Source organism: Benincasa hispida, chromosome 9, assembly GCF_009727055.1.
Source record: "Benincasa hispida cultivar B227 chromosome 9, ASM972705v1, whole genome shotgun sequence".
Taxonomy (NCBI): domain Eukaryota; kingdom Viridiplantae; phylum Streptophyta; class Magnoliopsida; order Cucurbitales; family Cucurbitaceae; genus Benincasa; species Benincasa hispida.
In genome coordinates this window covers 76,448,251-76,464,742 of record NC_052357.1, presented here as the reverse complement: position 1 = coordinate 76,464,742, position 16,492 = coordinate 76,448,251, and the positions used below count along the sequence as shown (strand labels likewise).

The 16,492-nt window shown below is 34.3% G+C and overlaps 1 protein-coding gene across 2 annotated transcripts; it reads right to left on the bottom strand.

Annotated features, from left to right (window-relative positions):
* Nucleotides 1-4,919: 4,919 nt before the first annotated feature.
* On the bottom strand, nucleotides 4,920-14,805 carry LOC120085867 (ubiquitin-like domain-containing protein CIP73). 2 transcript variants are annotated; one of them, XM_039042102.1, is made up of 18 exons: nucleotides 14,485-14,805; nucleotides 13,700-13,847; nucleotides 13,258-13,375; nucleotides 12,601-12,696; nucleotides 12,380-12,513; nucleotides 12,120-12,191; nucleotides 10,348-10,533; nucleotides 10,168-10,240; nucleotides 9,906-10,027; nucleotides 8,863-9,027; nucleotides 8,652-8,723; nucleotides 8,094-8,214; nucleotides 7,855-8,010; nucleotides 7,531-7,670; nucleotides 7,224-7,430; nucleotides 6,089-6,730; nucleotides 5,477-5,626; nucleotides 4,920-5,383 (listed from the first exon to the last, which is right to left on the bottom strand). In XM_039042102.1, the coding sequence occupies exons 2-18, from the start codon at nucleotides 13,823-13,825 to the stop codon at nucleotides 5,315-5,317; spliced, it is 2,649 nt and encodes an 882-aa protein (XP_038898030.1). In that variant the 5' UTR covers nucleotides 13,826-13,847; nucleotides 14,485-14,805; the 3' UTR covers nucleotides 4,920-5,314. The 2 variants fall into 2 exon arrangements, with proteins under 2 accessions (XP_038898030.1, XP_038898029.1); XM_039042101.1 differs by having other exon boundaries at nucleotides 7,735-8,010; nucleotides 14,485-14,803.
* Between the last annotated feature and the right edge of the window lie 1,687 nt (nucleotides 14,806-16,492).

The window sequence follows — 16,492 nt, the reverse complement described above, 5'->3', positions numbered from 1 at the left end:
GATTGGTTATATCTAATGGACACAGAAATATATCTGTAGTGCGAAGAGTGTAGCTATCGGTCTTTAGTGGAATGTTCGGCGGTTAACGGATGGTGGATATCGTGATTAAAATGTTTAGTCAGTTAACCATCAGTTACCATAACTGATCATAACTTCCCACTAAGTTGGTTATGGGAGAAAAAACCATAACCAATTATCCTATAATTGATTTAATTACAAATATAATCAATATATTCATAACCTATAGTTTTAATATCACATCTCATGCAATATATAAACCATAGTTCTTTTTCTCCCTTATAGCATTTAATAATAATTCCTCCAATTAATGTATCTAATACGTTAAGTCAATTATATCTCATATAATTGATGTAATTTAATTATATCATATATAATCAAATTTTCTCTTGTTATTTTGAACATTTCAAACTAACCCAAAAACTAATTGTCAACATGAATCCATTGAGCTACCAAGTGGACTTTATAGACCTGTAGCTTGAAGCTTCAACGGTACGTGAATAATTGACTAAACTATTTAATCACGATATCCACTATCCGTTAACTGTCGAGCATTCCATTAAAGACCAACAGCTGCACTCTTCGCACTACAGATATATTTCTATATCTATTGGATATAACCAATCAACGGTATGATGACCCTTCACAAATCGCTCGTAAGTACAGCCGGGCCAATTTATCATTTTGCCCCTGTAATTACATTTAACTTCTTAAGTACCATTGATTCCTCTGATGAACAATAATTATAGTCCTACTATGAGTAAATCCTTCTCGGCCCAAGAGAAGGTGTGGCGCCATATTGTTCAAGTCCTGAAATCAGCCCTTAAGGGAGTAATTTATCTATTTAACCCTAAATCGGGGAAGGAGTAAATTTTGTCTTGTATAGCTGAGTTCTCAGCTCCCCAATCAGACGAATCCCCAAAAGTGGTAGGTTTGAGTCGGCGATTTGGCCACTCATACCCATACAAATCAAAGGACTGCCCTCATAGGCAGAAGTTCCTAACTCACTCAGGATTAAGGTCATGTTACCTATGGTCATCGCGGTGAAATGAAACTCTCTATCATGAACGACATTATATAACGAGACTAAACATTTTGTGGTCCGGTCTTATACAAACTCTTTTGTATAGAGCATCCCCGCTCTGTCTAATACATGAATGGTCGGGATCAAACCATTTGTAGTGCTTTACAACACTTGTAACATCTACAAAGCGGGCCACACTCGTAGTGTCAACAAGATAAGATTTCCCTCCTTTATCCATCTACTACAAATCATTTAGATTATCACTTAAAGCACGATCCACTTGTATGCCATCACATACCTGCTTAAGTTACAACGATAACCAGGGATCTTAGTTTATTGGTTTGTGGTTAATGCAACAAAATATCTCATATATCAAAAACTGTAGTGAAGAAAATATCTCATGTATCATTACATCACAAATGTTTGTTCATATACATGTTTACAAACTATTGGATCCTACCAGATTTAGGGCATCAACCCCAACAATTCGGAGATGAGGTTGGACGATTGTTGAAGATGTTGTGTTCCAGACGTTGTCTTCATGTATTTCTTTTGTGTATTTTTTAAGACATATTTCTTTTATAAACTATCTTGTAACTTTTCTCTATTTTAGGTAATGTATGGACTTCGTTTGTTTGTTTTATTTCTTATGTGAATCTGTTTGAGTTGGTTAATGATGTTTTATAGGTTATTCAGATCAAGTTTTAAAAATTACAAATTACAAATTAAATAATTTTAAGAGTCAATATTCAACCGTCAAAATTGAACTCCCGATGCATCGAAGGGACCATCAGGAGTTAAAGGAACTCCCAACGCAAAGAAGGGACCGTCGAGAGTTCCTTTAACTCTCGACGACATATATTACTCGTTGGGAGTTCCTATAACTCTCAACGCCCTATATTGGGTGTCAGGAGTTGTTCAACAACTCCGGATGGTCCTTTTTCGGCGTTGGGAGTTCTACTCCCAACGAATATCTCCCGACCAGACTCCCAAAGATCAATACGTCATCGGGAGAGGATCTCCCGATGCGTTTTCCACCATTTTTCGAAGATTTCAAGCGTCGGAAAAAGTGTGATTTCTTGTAGTGTCTCTAACGTTTTTATAGATTAATATGTAAAGACAAAAGTAATAAATAGATAAAACTCTATTTTTTAGTGTGCATAGAGGAAGAGGGAGTATGTACTTAGTGGCTACATCTAAATGCTCTGTCACAATTGCATTCTCGTAGGGGTCTCAAGGCGATTGTGCGGTACTTTTTCTTGCCCTCGAACAAGTCAGTCGATCCAAATTCAAATAGTCGATGGTACAATGGACATTTCTCATAACCTCCACCCTCGTTCTTGAGAAAATATTTTGGAAAACGGGTTTAAGAGAAAAAGATTTTCGCAAATGTTTGAAAGCATGATTTGAGCAAAGAAAGAATGTAGTAGGTTAGAAAGCAACAAGCAACGACGGCTTTATAGCATACTACACCTGGTATGAGGATATGATGATTAGTCTTACCCCCAGGACAAAAAGACATCCGCCACCCTTGCATATGGAAATGGGGGATTTAATGTACATAAAAAGTAAACCAACTAGCAAAATTTACATAGAATGAAAGCATTGCAAAAAGAGGTGGAGGCGGACATGCGGCCATGAAAAACACTCCCAGGACAAGCATGACCGTGACACTCTTCACCCAAATCACTTTTAAAAAGATGTTATAACTAGTATACATTATCTTTATGTATCACACTTTAGTTATATATTAAAAAATAATTTAAAAATAAATAATAAGAGTTTTGCATAGGATAGGCTATAATTGATCATTTTGGTGGGAACACAAAAATAGTGTAATCTAAGATACACAGATATTTTCCTTCCAAAAATAAACCTTTCAAAGCCTCGTCACCCCAACCTTCAGAAATTTGAATACGAAATATGAACAAGATTTGAGTTGTTTGTTAACTTTTTGTTAAATAATATTAAAAACTGTGAAGTTAAGTTGGAAAATTAATAGTACTATAATATACTATATTTTTTTTTCTTTTTTTCTTTTTTTCTTGTCACGTCAGTGTACTTTTTGAAATAACGTGAGATCTACTATCATTAAAAAAAATATTTATGAAGAACAAATATCTACAAATGATGTATGGTATTCTTATAACTAAAATTTTTCCATTAATTTGCTATCTAAATATTTGAATAAAAAGAACTGGTTAAAATAATTGTGTTTTTAAAGAAAAAAGAAACTATGTTTAGAATGAACTATTATTCCAAAAAATATATATAGTATAGCTTCGATTTTTAATCTTTACCAAATATGTTTTATAGAGGTAACCCAACTCTCTAACGTTTTTTCAGTTCAATATGTAAAGACAAAAGTAATAAATATATAAAACTACGTTTTTTTAGTTCAATAGATAAAAATAATAAATAGATAGATAAATAATTTGTTACCATTATTGTGTTTGGAGAAAATATAACTTTTTATATGTTAACCAGAGTTAACAATTGAATTTTACCTATGTTGTCATAAGCTATTTATTCGTCAACTCTTAGATAAATAATATATAAGTAAAATCTATTAATGCATTGACATTATCCAAGATCGCCTTACAAATAATATTGTGATTAGAGGTTTACATGAATTGGATTGAAGGTATTTTTTGGACCAAATCTCTAACCCAACGCTTAAAATTCAAGTTGGGTTGGAATAAGTTGTTGGGTTATAACTTTTTTTTTTTCTTTTTAATTAAAAATATATAAATTTATATACAACACATGACTAATAACTAAAATCTCATAAAATTCAAATGCTAAATACCAAATATCTATTATATTTATTGCAAACTTTAAACAAAAACAAATATCATAACAATTTTTTAAAAAATATATCAAAAATTCATAAAGTAATCAAACTTTAAACAAAGAGAAATATATATATATATATATGTATTTTATTAATATATATAAAATTTTGAGTTGAATCAATTCAATTTTTTTTAGTCAATCTACGACCCAACCCAACTCAACAAAAATAGAAAAAAAATCGATCTAACTCAATCTAAGAGAAAAACTAACCCAACCAAATCCTTACATTTCGAGTTGAATAGTCTGAATTATTCTATTTGAACCCTCCTAACTGTGATCATTTCGAATTGAAATGGTTATTTATTTAAATCGATTTCTTATTGTACGTTGTTGACATATGTTGATTGCTGTATAAACATGTTTACTTTATATGGATGGTTTAAAAGGTGTATGAATTTGAAAAATATGGAGTCTAGGCATGAAGGATAAGAGTGGCTTCTAGAGTTCGATCATAATTGGTAAATTCAACATTGACTGAAATTTGAAATCGCGAACCGTCCAAAGTTTAAGCTAACAAGTCATTCAAAACTAACAATCGACTGGCCAGGAGTGAGAATTGCACGTGGCAAAATTTTGAGATCAGGAGGCCGAGAAATCAAATCAAGTTGGATCTTTGGGAAAGAAACTTTAAATGAGTTCGACGCTAGAGAACCCAAATTGGTGTCGCTAATGTCAAGCTTTGGTGGAAAATATATTATCAATGGATGACTTTTCAATTGTTTTACTTCTAATACATAAAGAATATTGCTATGTACTTAAAACGTCATTCTAAACCCACCTACATTGTGGAAATCAAAATCCAAAAACCATTAAATTAGATGGAATCGGCCCCAAAAAATTCAGTGCATTCAAGAAATAAGGAATCGATCAACCAGACCCATAAGAGAAAATTTGTTTTGCACTACTTAGATATCATCAGCCATTGTAAGTACTTAGATATCATCAGCCATTGTAAGTACTAAGAGAAAATTTGTTTTGCACTACTTAGATATCATCAGCCATTGTAAGTAGACATCTAGAGTGTAGCACCAATAAATAATATGGAATTTCATAATAACCTTAAAAGAGGATTCAAAAATATGTCGTCATATTAACCCAAAAAAGGGGGAGGGAAAGAGAAGGTATTTTACAACCTAGAGAATCTACAATTAAAGCCAAAACATGATTTAAAAAAAAAGAAAAGAAAAGAAAAGAAAAAAGAGAGGAAAGAAAGAAAGAGATTGTAACATAAGTTACTTTGGAGCATCATCTGACTATAAAGACAACGCACATGGAAAAAGAAGATAAAGGAAAAGGCCGGAGAAGCATTTTATAGCATAAATAATTAATTCACCAGTACCAGCCAAGCCAATGTTCCGCTTCCAGTTCCAATTCCAGTTCCACCCACGAATCTATAAATACCCTTCCACGTATGAATTACTTGTCCTGATCTGAATTCCCTTGTAACCGTCGGTTTACATCACTGGATAACATCTCTACATATTCCTACAAACATCCACACCGATCCTATCAGAACTCAGTTTAGGATATCTTAAATTCCACAGAAATCGAACAAACACGATGTAAGTACAAATTCACCTTAGCAAGTCTCTCATCGCTGCACAACTCATCTGTGATATCTTCGCTACTACTGCCAGAAAGCCGAGCTGAGCTCTCAACTACTGCACGGAAGACGTCCCTTGGCAAATTGGTAGATGTGATTCTTCGAGCAAGATCTTGGGAGTCAATCTAGAAAACATGAAATGATTAGTTCATCTAGACTTCACCAAGAACAAAAATAAAAACGAGATCCAACATTCCAAACTGATAGAACTTAAACAGAACTAAAATGATATCGAAAGAGTTTGGGCTACAACCAACTACTGAGGTACTTAGGAACTTCCCAAACAATCTAAACAGTACTCTAACTTCCTCTTTCTCCCTGCCTCTATTTATAACCAAATTTCAAATACCACAAGAACCTCTCTTAATTACTTAATACACCCACCAATACTCTAATAATTCCCCAATATTAGCATTTTTCTGATACTTGTTGGAACACCTTTCTCTACAAGCAAAAACTTCAACAAGTCCCAGAATTCAGAATTTTTAATGGATTGGATTATAGCTTACGTTAAAATCACAGCATTATGCAAAATAATCAGACAGGACTAGCGTTACAATTAAATTAAATTAAATATAACATCGAACCTGAAAATTTGGGTCATTAGATGTTTCCACTCCACTACCAGACCTCTCACTATGAGGCGTTGGCTCTCTATCCAGATTTGACAAAGGTGGTTGTCTTGGCTCTCGGTCCATGTTGGAAGACGGTTGCATTGGCCCTCCTCCAAGCACTTGAGAGACGATAGGCATCATCTGTTGGAACATCCTGGACAAATCAATACCACCGCCTTGTCCTCTTCCTGACCCGGCAAACATGTGCTCAATATCTTGAGGGTCAACCTGCTGAGCAATTTGATTGACTGTGTTCCTCATCTGAGGGCTTTGCGTGAGCTGCTGCAACATGTTCCTCAAGACATCAGGAGAACCAACGCCAGCTTGCTCTGAAAGCCCCGTCAATAGGCCATTCAAAGCAGGACTCTGCAAAACTTGAGACATACTGCTTCCCAGATCAATTTGGCTGTCAGAACCTGGCCCATGCAAGGATCTGCCTTCCACAGTTGGGCTAGAAGTCGAATGTAGGCCTGAGGGGGGTTCATGAGCCCTTGACCTATTCATAGAAGCACTAGAGGCAAGAGATTGTAAAAACTGCTGGCCCGTCAAACCCTGGCTGTGGCTGGTTCCACTGCTACCCCCCTTAGCCTGTGAACTTTGCTGCCTGCCTCGCCTCTAATCAACCAGTAACCAAAAGGAGGAAATAATTAAGACAGAAAGAACAGAAGAAGAAGAAGAAGAAAGAGAACCAAAGAAAAATGTGAATTCTTTTTGTAGAATACAAATGGGGTATGGGGATTTCTCAAAGAGAATTGCAAACTAAACTCCAACATAACAAGAGAATTATGCACTCTGAGTAGATAACAAAATCTCATCTCAATATAATTGATGCCCTATTATGCTTCTACAACAAGTGTCATCAATACCAACCAACCATAAAAAATTCCCACCCTACAATTTGTCCTCGATTTCCATTTTTTTTTAAGAAGGATAGAGCACAATAGTATTATCCTGTGTACTAAAACAATTGAAGCACAAGTCCAAATGCTCCCCATTGACTGTAGGCACAACGTGCGTAGTTCAACAATAGGCCACCAGAACAGACATCTAATATGACAACCAACATTGAACGAATATCAAAATACAAAAATAAATAGCTTTATCTTACCGGTCGTTCCAAACTCCCCAGTCCAAGTCCGAGTGGAACACTTTGAGAAGACCCCGTTCCGGTGCTCTTCTCACAAGATGCCTGACTCTGCAAATTTTCTTCATTTCTTCCAACAAATTCAGAGCCTCTACCTCCAGAGGATGTTGGTAAATCAGGCGGGTTTACAGCCCTTCCTGTATCTCGACAAATATTGTCTGTGTTTACAATCTGTGGTTGGTTAAAACTAGATTTAGCATTTAATCCAACAAAAGGTCAAGCTTAAGAAAAGGACTGGAGAGTGAGGAAAAATATTGTACCGAATATCTACCTTGTCACTTCCAGTTTCCTGGTTGCGCCCAGGTAGTGACTCACTCGACTCTCCACCCATGTCTCTTTTCGTTTCACTGTGCTGTTCACTCCCTTGTCCAGAACCAGTAGAAGAATTCTGAACTGCCGTTTGCACTTGACCTGAATACAAGACGTTCAATAGAAGTGAAAAATACAAGGTACTCTGGTGTTACAAGTAATATACCTGATTCAGTAGTGCTACCACCTCCAACATTACCAACTAAATCTCTAATTCGTGAATTGACATCAGCAATAATGGAGGATAATGAAGCAGAGTCAGGAGAAGGCTGGGAAAAAGAAACACCTTCACCAGGTTGCACAGCAGCAGAAATCGATACGCCCAGCGGAGGTGGAATGTTGACGACAGGAGGTGCCTGTGATACACCTGAATCCATAGTTCCACTGACCACATTCTGACGCTCTGCAGGTGCCCCCTCCCCATTATTTGACCTGGTACCAACTGCAGAAAGGGTGGCAGAACTTAGGAGAAAGCACATTGCATTGCATGAAAACAACACACCATAGAAATACTATCATCCTCACCAGCATGTATGTGAATGTTGATGTGCCTAGGGGCAGTTCCAATACCAACTGCGCCAACAGCAACTGGGTTTGATGGTAGTACAGCACCACCCAGGAGAGAATTAGTTTGAAGGGGGAAAGGCTGCAAAAGGAGAAGATGCGATGATTTGCAAGGAGCAACACTCACAAAAGCATACAACCTGATACTGTAGATAAGTGGGATAACCAAACAGTATCTATAATTTAGAATAGATTAGAGAAAGGGAACAGTGCTTGAAACACTTGAGTTTTTAAACTTACCGGCATGTCATTATTAATATTCTAACTAATTGTTTAAATATTATAACTGCAATTTCTCTTATCATTAATACTAATTATTTAAATCAAATGTAAATTTTTATTTAGAAGCAAAATAACTTGAATGGTTCTGTTGTAAATTAGAAAAATAAATCCATTCATCCAGAGAAGCAGTTGATACAAGACACCCCAAATATATTTCGCAATGAGAGAGAGAGAGAGAACTTTCCATACAAGTCAGAAAACAAACAAAAATTAATTTTAAAAAGAGCCAGAGCTAACCTGAACCATTAAAGGATTCGGCCCGATGGGAGAGATGTAAACTGCAGGGCCAGCGTTAATAACTGACTCAGCCTGCAGAAGCAAAAATAAATATTAATACATTCTCAAATCACAAATTTGAATTACTGTATAAACCAGGATTTTCTTTTCGAGGAAAACAGTTCCACACAAATTTGAATTGTTCATTAAACCAGGATAAATAACAACTTACAGGTGACTGTCCCATACGGAGTGTCAAGATTGTACGGCCCAATTCCAGAAGAAGCGCTCCAAATTGTTGCATCCTAAGTCCTATTTGTACCGACTCTTCCTGAATTTGACCCCTCACAGTGGGATCAGTGGAAGAGCTATCTTGCTCCAAACGCTCAGCAATACGCTAAATATTTTTTTCGCAAATGTATAAGGAATAACACTCATGCAATGTTTATAAGCATACTGTGAAATACATAGAGAATAGGTTAAGTAATGGGAAGGGAGTGCAAAATTTACTCATAAATCATCCCATATTCCATGAATTCAGAACAATGTAACCACCAGTACCTTATTTATTAAGATAGTGCAACACTAATGAAATCTTTTGGACACCCTCATAAATGACTAAGCACTTCATATACAATTCATTTTAGTCCCAGGGATGGAAAGTCTTAAGAACTCCAGAGGGCAACGAATATCATAATGTTTTCATTGTAATTTTAAGATTCTAGTAGCTACAGCTTATAATTTTATACTCTCCATAAAAATGTTTCTTATTTTAAAATTTTAGAACTGAAAAGAAGAGAAAGAAGAAGACTAATAAATAAATAAAATATATAAAAGAAGGTGGTCTTGTTTTTCACGCAGTAGCTAGTAAAAATCCACAAGCACTCGTCGAAAGATAAAAAATCCATTTCTCACCCTGAAAAGAAAGAACCAATAAAATGGAGAGAAAATTGACTGAGATCCAACACCATAGTCAATGCTATTCTTATTCCTGTGTTTTAACAGAGCATATAACCTAGACTCATATGCTTTCGGATCTTTCATTCATCTGGACTCGCAATGAAGTTTTTGTACCTCAATTAAGAATTATTGTCTTGGCATACAAACTTTCTGGACATACAAGCTTCCTTTATTAGGATTTTCACTGCTCATAAAAGGAGGCTAAAATTGTACAGCTAGGCTACAACTGCTGATTCATTGTCGAAGTGTATAATCTACATCCTCAACTTCCAGAAACTGTCAATTTTAGGAAATGTAAATAGATATAGTACTTACGGATAGTGAAGATATGGCATAATCACTTAGAAGCCGTTGAGCATGACGCAAGACAATGCTCAAAGATTCAGTGGTTGGCAAACCTTGGGGATTGGTAGGCAGTTCCACCCTAGTTAGATCTCCTATGTTTTTATAAAATGTAAAAAAAAAAATATTATTAATCCAAAAAATTAAGAAACATAAATTAGTGTATGAAGAAAGCTGTTCAAATTAAGCATCTATTTTAAGCATCAAATCAATGATATTGTGGTTTAGAGCTCACCACCATTCTGAGATATTGCAAACTCCATACGGTTCATGAACTCAGAAAGTGTTGTTATAGAATCAGGAATGGGCTAAAAATAGAGGGGTAAACAAACGGTCAATAGGAGAACCAAAGGACCAACCCTATCAAGCAATATAAATCACAATTTAGATCATGTACAGAAAAAAGGTATACTACCGCATGAATGGAAGGAACTGATACGGCTGCACTGGCAAGTGGAATTTGAATCACATGGGGAAAACTTTGTGATGGCTGGCCGGGAAATGCCTGTCCAGTTTGAGCCTGACTCGTTGCTTGTCCTCCAACCCCATTATTAGCTCTAAATGTTTCATTTCCTTGACTTGCTGTGCCACGATTGTTAGGCTGTAAGAGCATAACCACATCAACCAGATTTTATACGATATCCAGAAAAGAACAATAAAGTGTAAATTAAAAGGTCATAGGAATATGATATCCACATCACAAAAAGAAAAGCTTTAAAGCTAACTGAAATCATGCAATTAAGATGGAATATGATAAAATAATAACAATTACATATTAGAGAGAACTACAAACATAAGAGGGAATGATTAATTGGGTGACAGAACACAATATAGGATCAAAACAGGTTCTGCTTCAACTACAATGTGCCACATAACAGAACTATTTTTTAGAAAATGAAAAGGCAAGCGCACTTGTGTGCACTTTTTACTGGGAGATGCTTTTTTAGTTAGGATTAGGAAACAATAATAGCTTACATTATATCAAGAAAATGATAAAAGGGTGATGAGAAATCAACTCGAAGCAAAGGGTACAAAACAATTCCTCCAATTGGCTTTAATAACAATACCAACAATTTGATAAAAGTAATAATAATTAAGAAAAAAAAATATATTACAAAAGAAGCCTTCCTAAAAACTGAGGGTCAGCTTGATTAGTAATGTGAAAACAACTGATTCAATCAAGAACAGAGTTGTAGACTTGTAGTTCATATTTTTTGTATTCTTCGAAAGTGTGTTTTGTAGCAGCAGATTTAGCAATATATTTATAGACAACTTACATATTTATAGTTATTATTTACCAACTAGATATTAGGTTGGATCTCAACTATCATTAATTAATATATGAACTTGTTTTATGTTAGAATTTTGTGTGATTATCATTTTACGATATTATATAAGTCAGACATATTATTGTACTAAATGTTTGATAGTATCAATTTTATATAATTATCATTTTACAATAGTATATGATTTATAAAATATTATGCCATAGAAGTTTTGGTTTAAACAATGAGATGCTTCTATGGTTTTTTGTTTATCTAGAATTTAAAATTTTAAATGAATGATTATTTTTAAAAAGTTACATTTTATTATATAAATACTATTTTATGTTTTTTCTTTGTGGAAACAACAATTTTCATTGAAGAAAAGAAAATGAAAGAATACACAGACGTACAAAAAAAACATGCCCCAAAAAAGGAATCCCTCTACAAGAAGAGACTCCAACTATACGAAATAGTGCCTATAGAATAATTACAAAAGGTCTTCAACAATGAAGCTCACATGGAGACATGAAAGTGAACTAAGGATCCCTTTCCACTCCTCCCAAAGACCCTACTATTCCCATGTTAAGAGTTTTTGAAAAGTGAGTTTTTTCCTATATAAATACTATTTTATGTTATGAACTCATCGCATTTTTTAAATCAAAACATCTATAGCACAATATCTTATATATTATGTAATATTGTAAAAGTGAATCAAATACAGTTGTCAAAAAACAAATTTGCCAGACAGGTATATTCACTAAAAGAGTAAATTCATATGATTAAGTGAATTTGAAACCAAAAGACACAGTCTGAATTGCATACCAAGCAGGACCTAAAATATTCCAAACTTCCCAACAATTCTTAATTTTTCATGGAAACATACAGTTTATCATTTGAAGATAAAGAAGAACACCTCACTTACCACTGTAGACTGCATAGGGATGTTTGTATTTTGGCTGTTTAGTCCAATAGAATTCAGAACTGCCCCAATAACCTAAAAATATAAATAAATAAATAAATTTTTCATTTGCTACAGACCAACTGGAAAATACAACATTCAACAATACCGAGTGGTACATGGGATTATATTATATAAGATGAGAATCCATTATAAGCACGCTAATAATAATAACACGCAAATAAATAGAAGGAAGAAAGTAAAAAGAATATTAAGGTATGTACCCGAGAAAGATCAGGTACAATGCCTTCACCTTGATCCCCAACATTAAATGTTCCTAAAACCACACTATGTGCAATTTGTCCAACACGATTTCTAGGGACGCCAACTCCAGCTTCGTTACCCGTTGATGAAGGTACTAAGAAGCAAATAAAAGAAAACCTAAGAAAATTAACAATATCCCAGTGTTAATAAATTGACAAACCTGGTACTCTACTTAGCATACCATTTGCTGGTCTGTCGCCAGTGCTACTTTCGGATGCTGCATGCTGCTGAGTTGGTTGTCTTTCAACTAAATGCAATGTATGTCCATTTTCCAAATCTTCAAGTGTTAAGAAACTACAGTCCAAAAATCCTAATGCGTAGACAAGTGCACCCAATTGCACAAGAAAAAGTATCAAACGGCAAAACTAGGCAACAAATTTTCAAGGCTGCAAATCTAGTCGGATGATTAGCATATACATACATAGTACATTACTAAGAATTAAGGCTGCTATATGAACTAATAAATAATATAAGAATCGCAACTCTCGTTAAATAAAAACAGTAACAAAATGTCATACTTTAATCTAAATATTACTTAAGAAGAAACCCCCACCCATTATGTCAACCCATATGCTGTTAAAGCTATTGAATCACCATATTATAGAAATAGCTTATCTTGACCAGCAACATGCAAATCAATCAAGTACCATATAAAAGATTATTACCCAATTAATTTGAGATCAAATATGCAGGTTAGGAAGCAAGTGCACCCTACATGAAAAATGTGGCAAAGTGGTTTGCAACTAAGAAAATAGGACCACGTGGAGGGAAAGAAGGGAGAAAACTACAACAAATGTTAAAGAGAAATATACATTAAATGCATAAAATTGAAGGATACGATACTCAGAAAGAGAACATTCATCCTTTAAAACCTTTCCCCTGAATATCAAACGTTGCTGATTCACTGGGATTCCTATTTCACTTGCGATTTTCTCCTTGAATAATTGAACCGGGATCTAATACATTGACAAGCAAAGAGAATTTGTAAGGAATGTGCATGAAGAGGAAGCAGACTTGAATATTAAGAAAAGGAAAGGCTAACAGTTCTCTTCTCTGGTACATTTAAATTTTTTTTTTCTTTGTAATCATTTTTCCCCTCCTCAAGAACAATGAATTTACCAAGTCAAAAAGCATATACTCATGGCTTAGAAAAGTTTTTTTTTTAGATAAATAACAATTTCCTTGATAATTTTCTTCTTTTGTTGATACATTCAAGATTCTTATGTAAAAAAAAGAAGTCATTTACTTTCTAGGAAAAAAAAAAAAAAAAAGATTCTTACATCTTTATTCACTTGAAAACTGTAGATATGTGAATCTAAAGTCTTGATGTTCAGCTCAATAATGGAAGTTGCAGTCTCCCCGGAATTACTGCTAGTGCTGGAACCTTCATTTGAATGGTCCGCCATGCTATTCAACTTCAGCTACCGTCTAAATAAACAGGCGCATTCAGAAACAAACAATATCCCAATCCAAGAAAAAGATCATGATAGAGATATATGACAACAACAAACAAGTCAAAGCAGATGGATTCAACTGGGGGGGCTGGTTGGAGCGGAGAGGCCCCACCAACTCAACGCCCCCCATACAATAGATAGCACTTTGGACGCGGGTACCACAAATATGGATAAAATGGCAATGATTCAATAGCAAACGTATTCAGATTTGATTGCGCATTAGCGAAGCTATAATGTGAGAGACCTCCGTTCGCGCCAATAGAAAATGTGCGACAACAAGATATTAAGATCTAAAGTAACGCCCTCGATCTACGCAAAGAGCTAGCCAAATTAAATCGTACGAGCACAGTTCTTGGGGAAGAAGTTGTTGTATGCATTTAAGTTCCGTTGAAAATAATGGTTGAGGAATTGCAACAGTTATGGAAGATGGAAGAGAATAAGAAGATTCATCCAGGAAAATACAAAAAGCAGAAAAAAGGTGAAGATCCAATTATGAAGGATAGAATCATCCAACCAACGAAAAGCAATCCCGGCGATCCCGATGAAAATGAAATCAGTAAACGGAAATATAATCCGCCTAGGGTTCTCGGAAGCTACAACGAAAAACGTACCTTTTCAGACGAGAAAAAATAGTACAAGCAACGGAAACAAGAACCGGCACCGATGGAAATGAATGTTGTCGAGAATCAGAATAGACCACTGGCGAAATCTTTTGTAGTCGGAGTTCGGTTCAATCCAACCACAGGAGCGCAATTTTCCGAAGGCGATGAAGGGGTGGGACAGAACAGCGGAGGTGTTATATGAAAATGGCTTCCAGAAAGATCTAGACCTTCCCGACGGCGAATGGCCTTTATCTCCAAAGAATGGAAAATGAAGAACGGACCCGGAGCTGAGAGAAGAAGGGCGCCAAAACGGTGCGTTTTGAGATAAATATTTTCTCGACGGCTTCTGTTTGGTAATGATGGACAATTATGACATGATGTTTTGTTTAAGCCGTGCTCGCAAATCGCCGTCAGCTGTTTCCCGTTTGCGCTTTTTGAAACTTAAGTCAGGCCTGTGAAGCCCAATAAATTTGCCACGTTCGGCCCAATAATTTGTAACCAAGTTTCTCAATTTTTCTGATTACATTCTAAATCTAACCCTAAAATTTTAATTTTCTATCTATTTAAATCTATTGGATAACGTTTTCATTTCTGCTTTCTTGTTTTTATTTCTCATTTTAAAAAAATTGACTTATTTGATAACTCATTTTTAAAATTTGATAAACGTTTCTAAAATTGTGGTCAAATTTGAAAAGATTTTGTTTCTACCTTATATAATTGTTTCTCATTGAGATTTTTCCCTCTTTGAGTCCTATATTTCATAAATGTCCTTAAATTTGAAAATTTTCAATGAAGGCTTAAAGAAAATTATGCATAATTTTACCATTCACGTTGTGCAACATTTATTACTATTTATTAGATAAATTTTTTCCATCTTTTCCAAGCATTCTTAATAATTGAGAGATAATTTGACAAATTTTATACTAATTAATGTGTTGAAAAGAGAATATGCATTTATCATAAAAATATTAATTACTTTAGATTTTTAACCATTTGCAATTAATATGATTTTCAGGTAAGAACATTTTTCACTTTTTCCGTTTTTATATATACCAGGCTTATTTCTAGAGGTGACAGTCGGTTTGGTTTGTCAATTTTGAGACCAACCAAGAACCAAACCAAACCAATTGATTTTACAAAGAAGAGATCTAAACCAATGTCTAATAAAAAACAAAACTACTTGATTGGTTTATTATCGGTTTGGTTCTCGGTTCTTGGTATTTTCTTTTTTCTCTAATTTTTATTTTTATTCTCACTTTTTATTTAATTTGTCCTTTTTGCTAATTTAAAATTAAAATTGAGTGTTTTTATTTTTTATTTATATAAATTAAAATTTGACTTTTTTTTTGGCACTTTTCTAAATAAAAAACATACATACCCATAATAATTGGTATTTTTTTAAACAAAAAATACACATGCACCACAATACTAAAAGATACTTTATTTTTAAGGGTACATATACACCATTAGATCGGTTCCGAACCAATACTTTTTTGTTTTCTCCAAATACAAATGAAGATGTCCAATTTTATAATAAAAAACCAAACCAAACTATTAGATTGGGTTGGGTTGGGTTGATTTTTTGGTTTTTCGGTTCTTTGTTACACTCCTACTTATTTCAAATATATACAACGGTTTTCAAATATATATGAGGTTATTCCAATTGTATTTAGAAGAGGTACATATTTAATGTTGTTATATAATATATACTTCATATTTTAATCATAACATCATCTCTATTGGGCTATATATCTCACATTCCTTGTCATGTATACACATATGTACCTCATATTACATGTTACAGATTAGACTATAAACTAAGGTAAATGGATTATCGAATTATTTAAAAAAAAACAAACCAAAGTCGTAAAGTTCAAATTCTTAAGCTAGTGCTATGAAATATGTTAGTAGTATTTTTTTCCCCTACAATACAAATATTCGATGGTATATTTTATATCGATCGTAGGGAAAAACCGTATGAATATATAATATGCAATTGAATATCACGTACTAACTA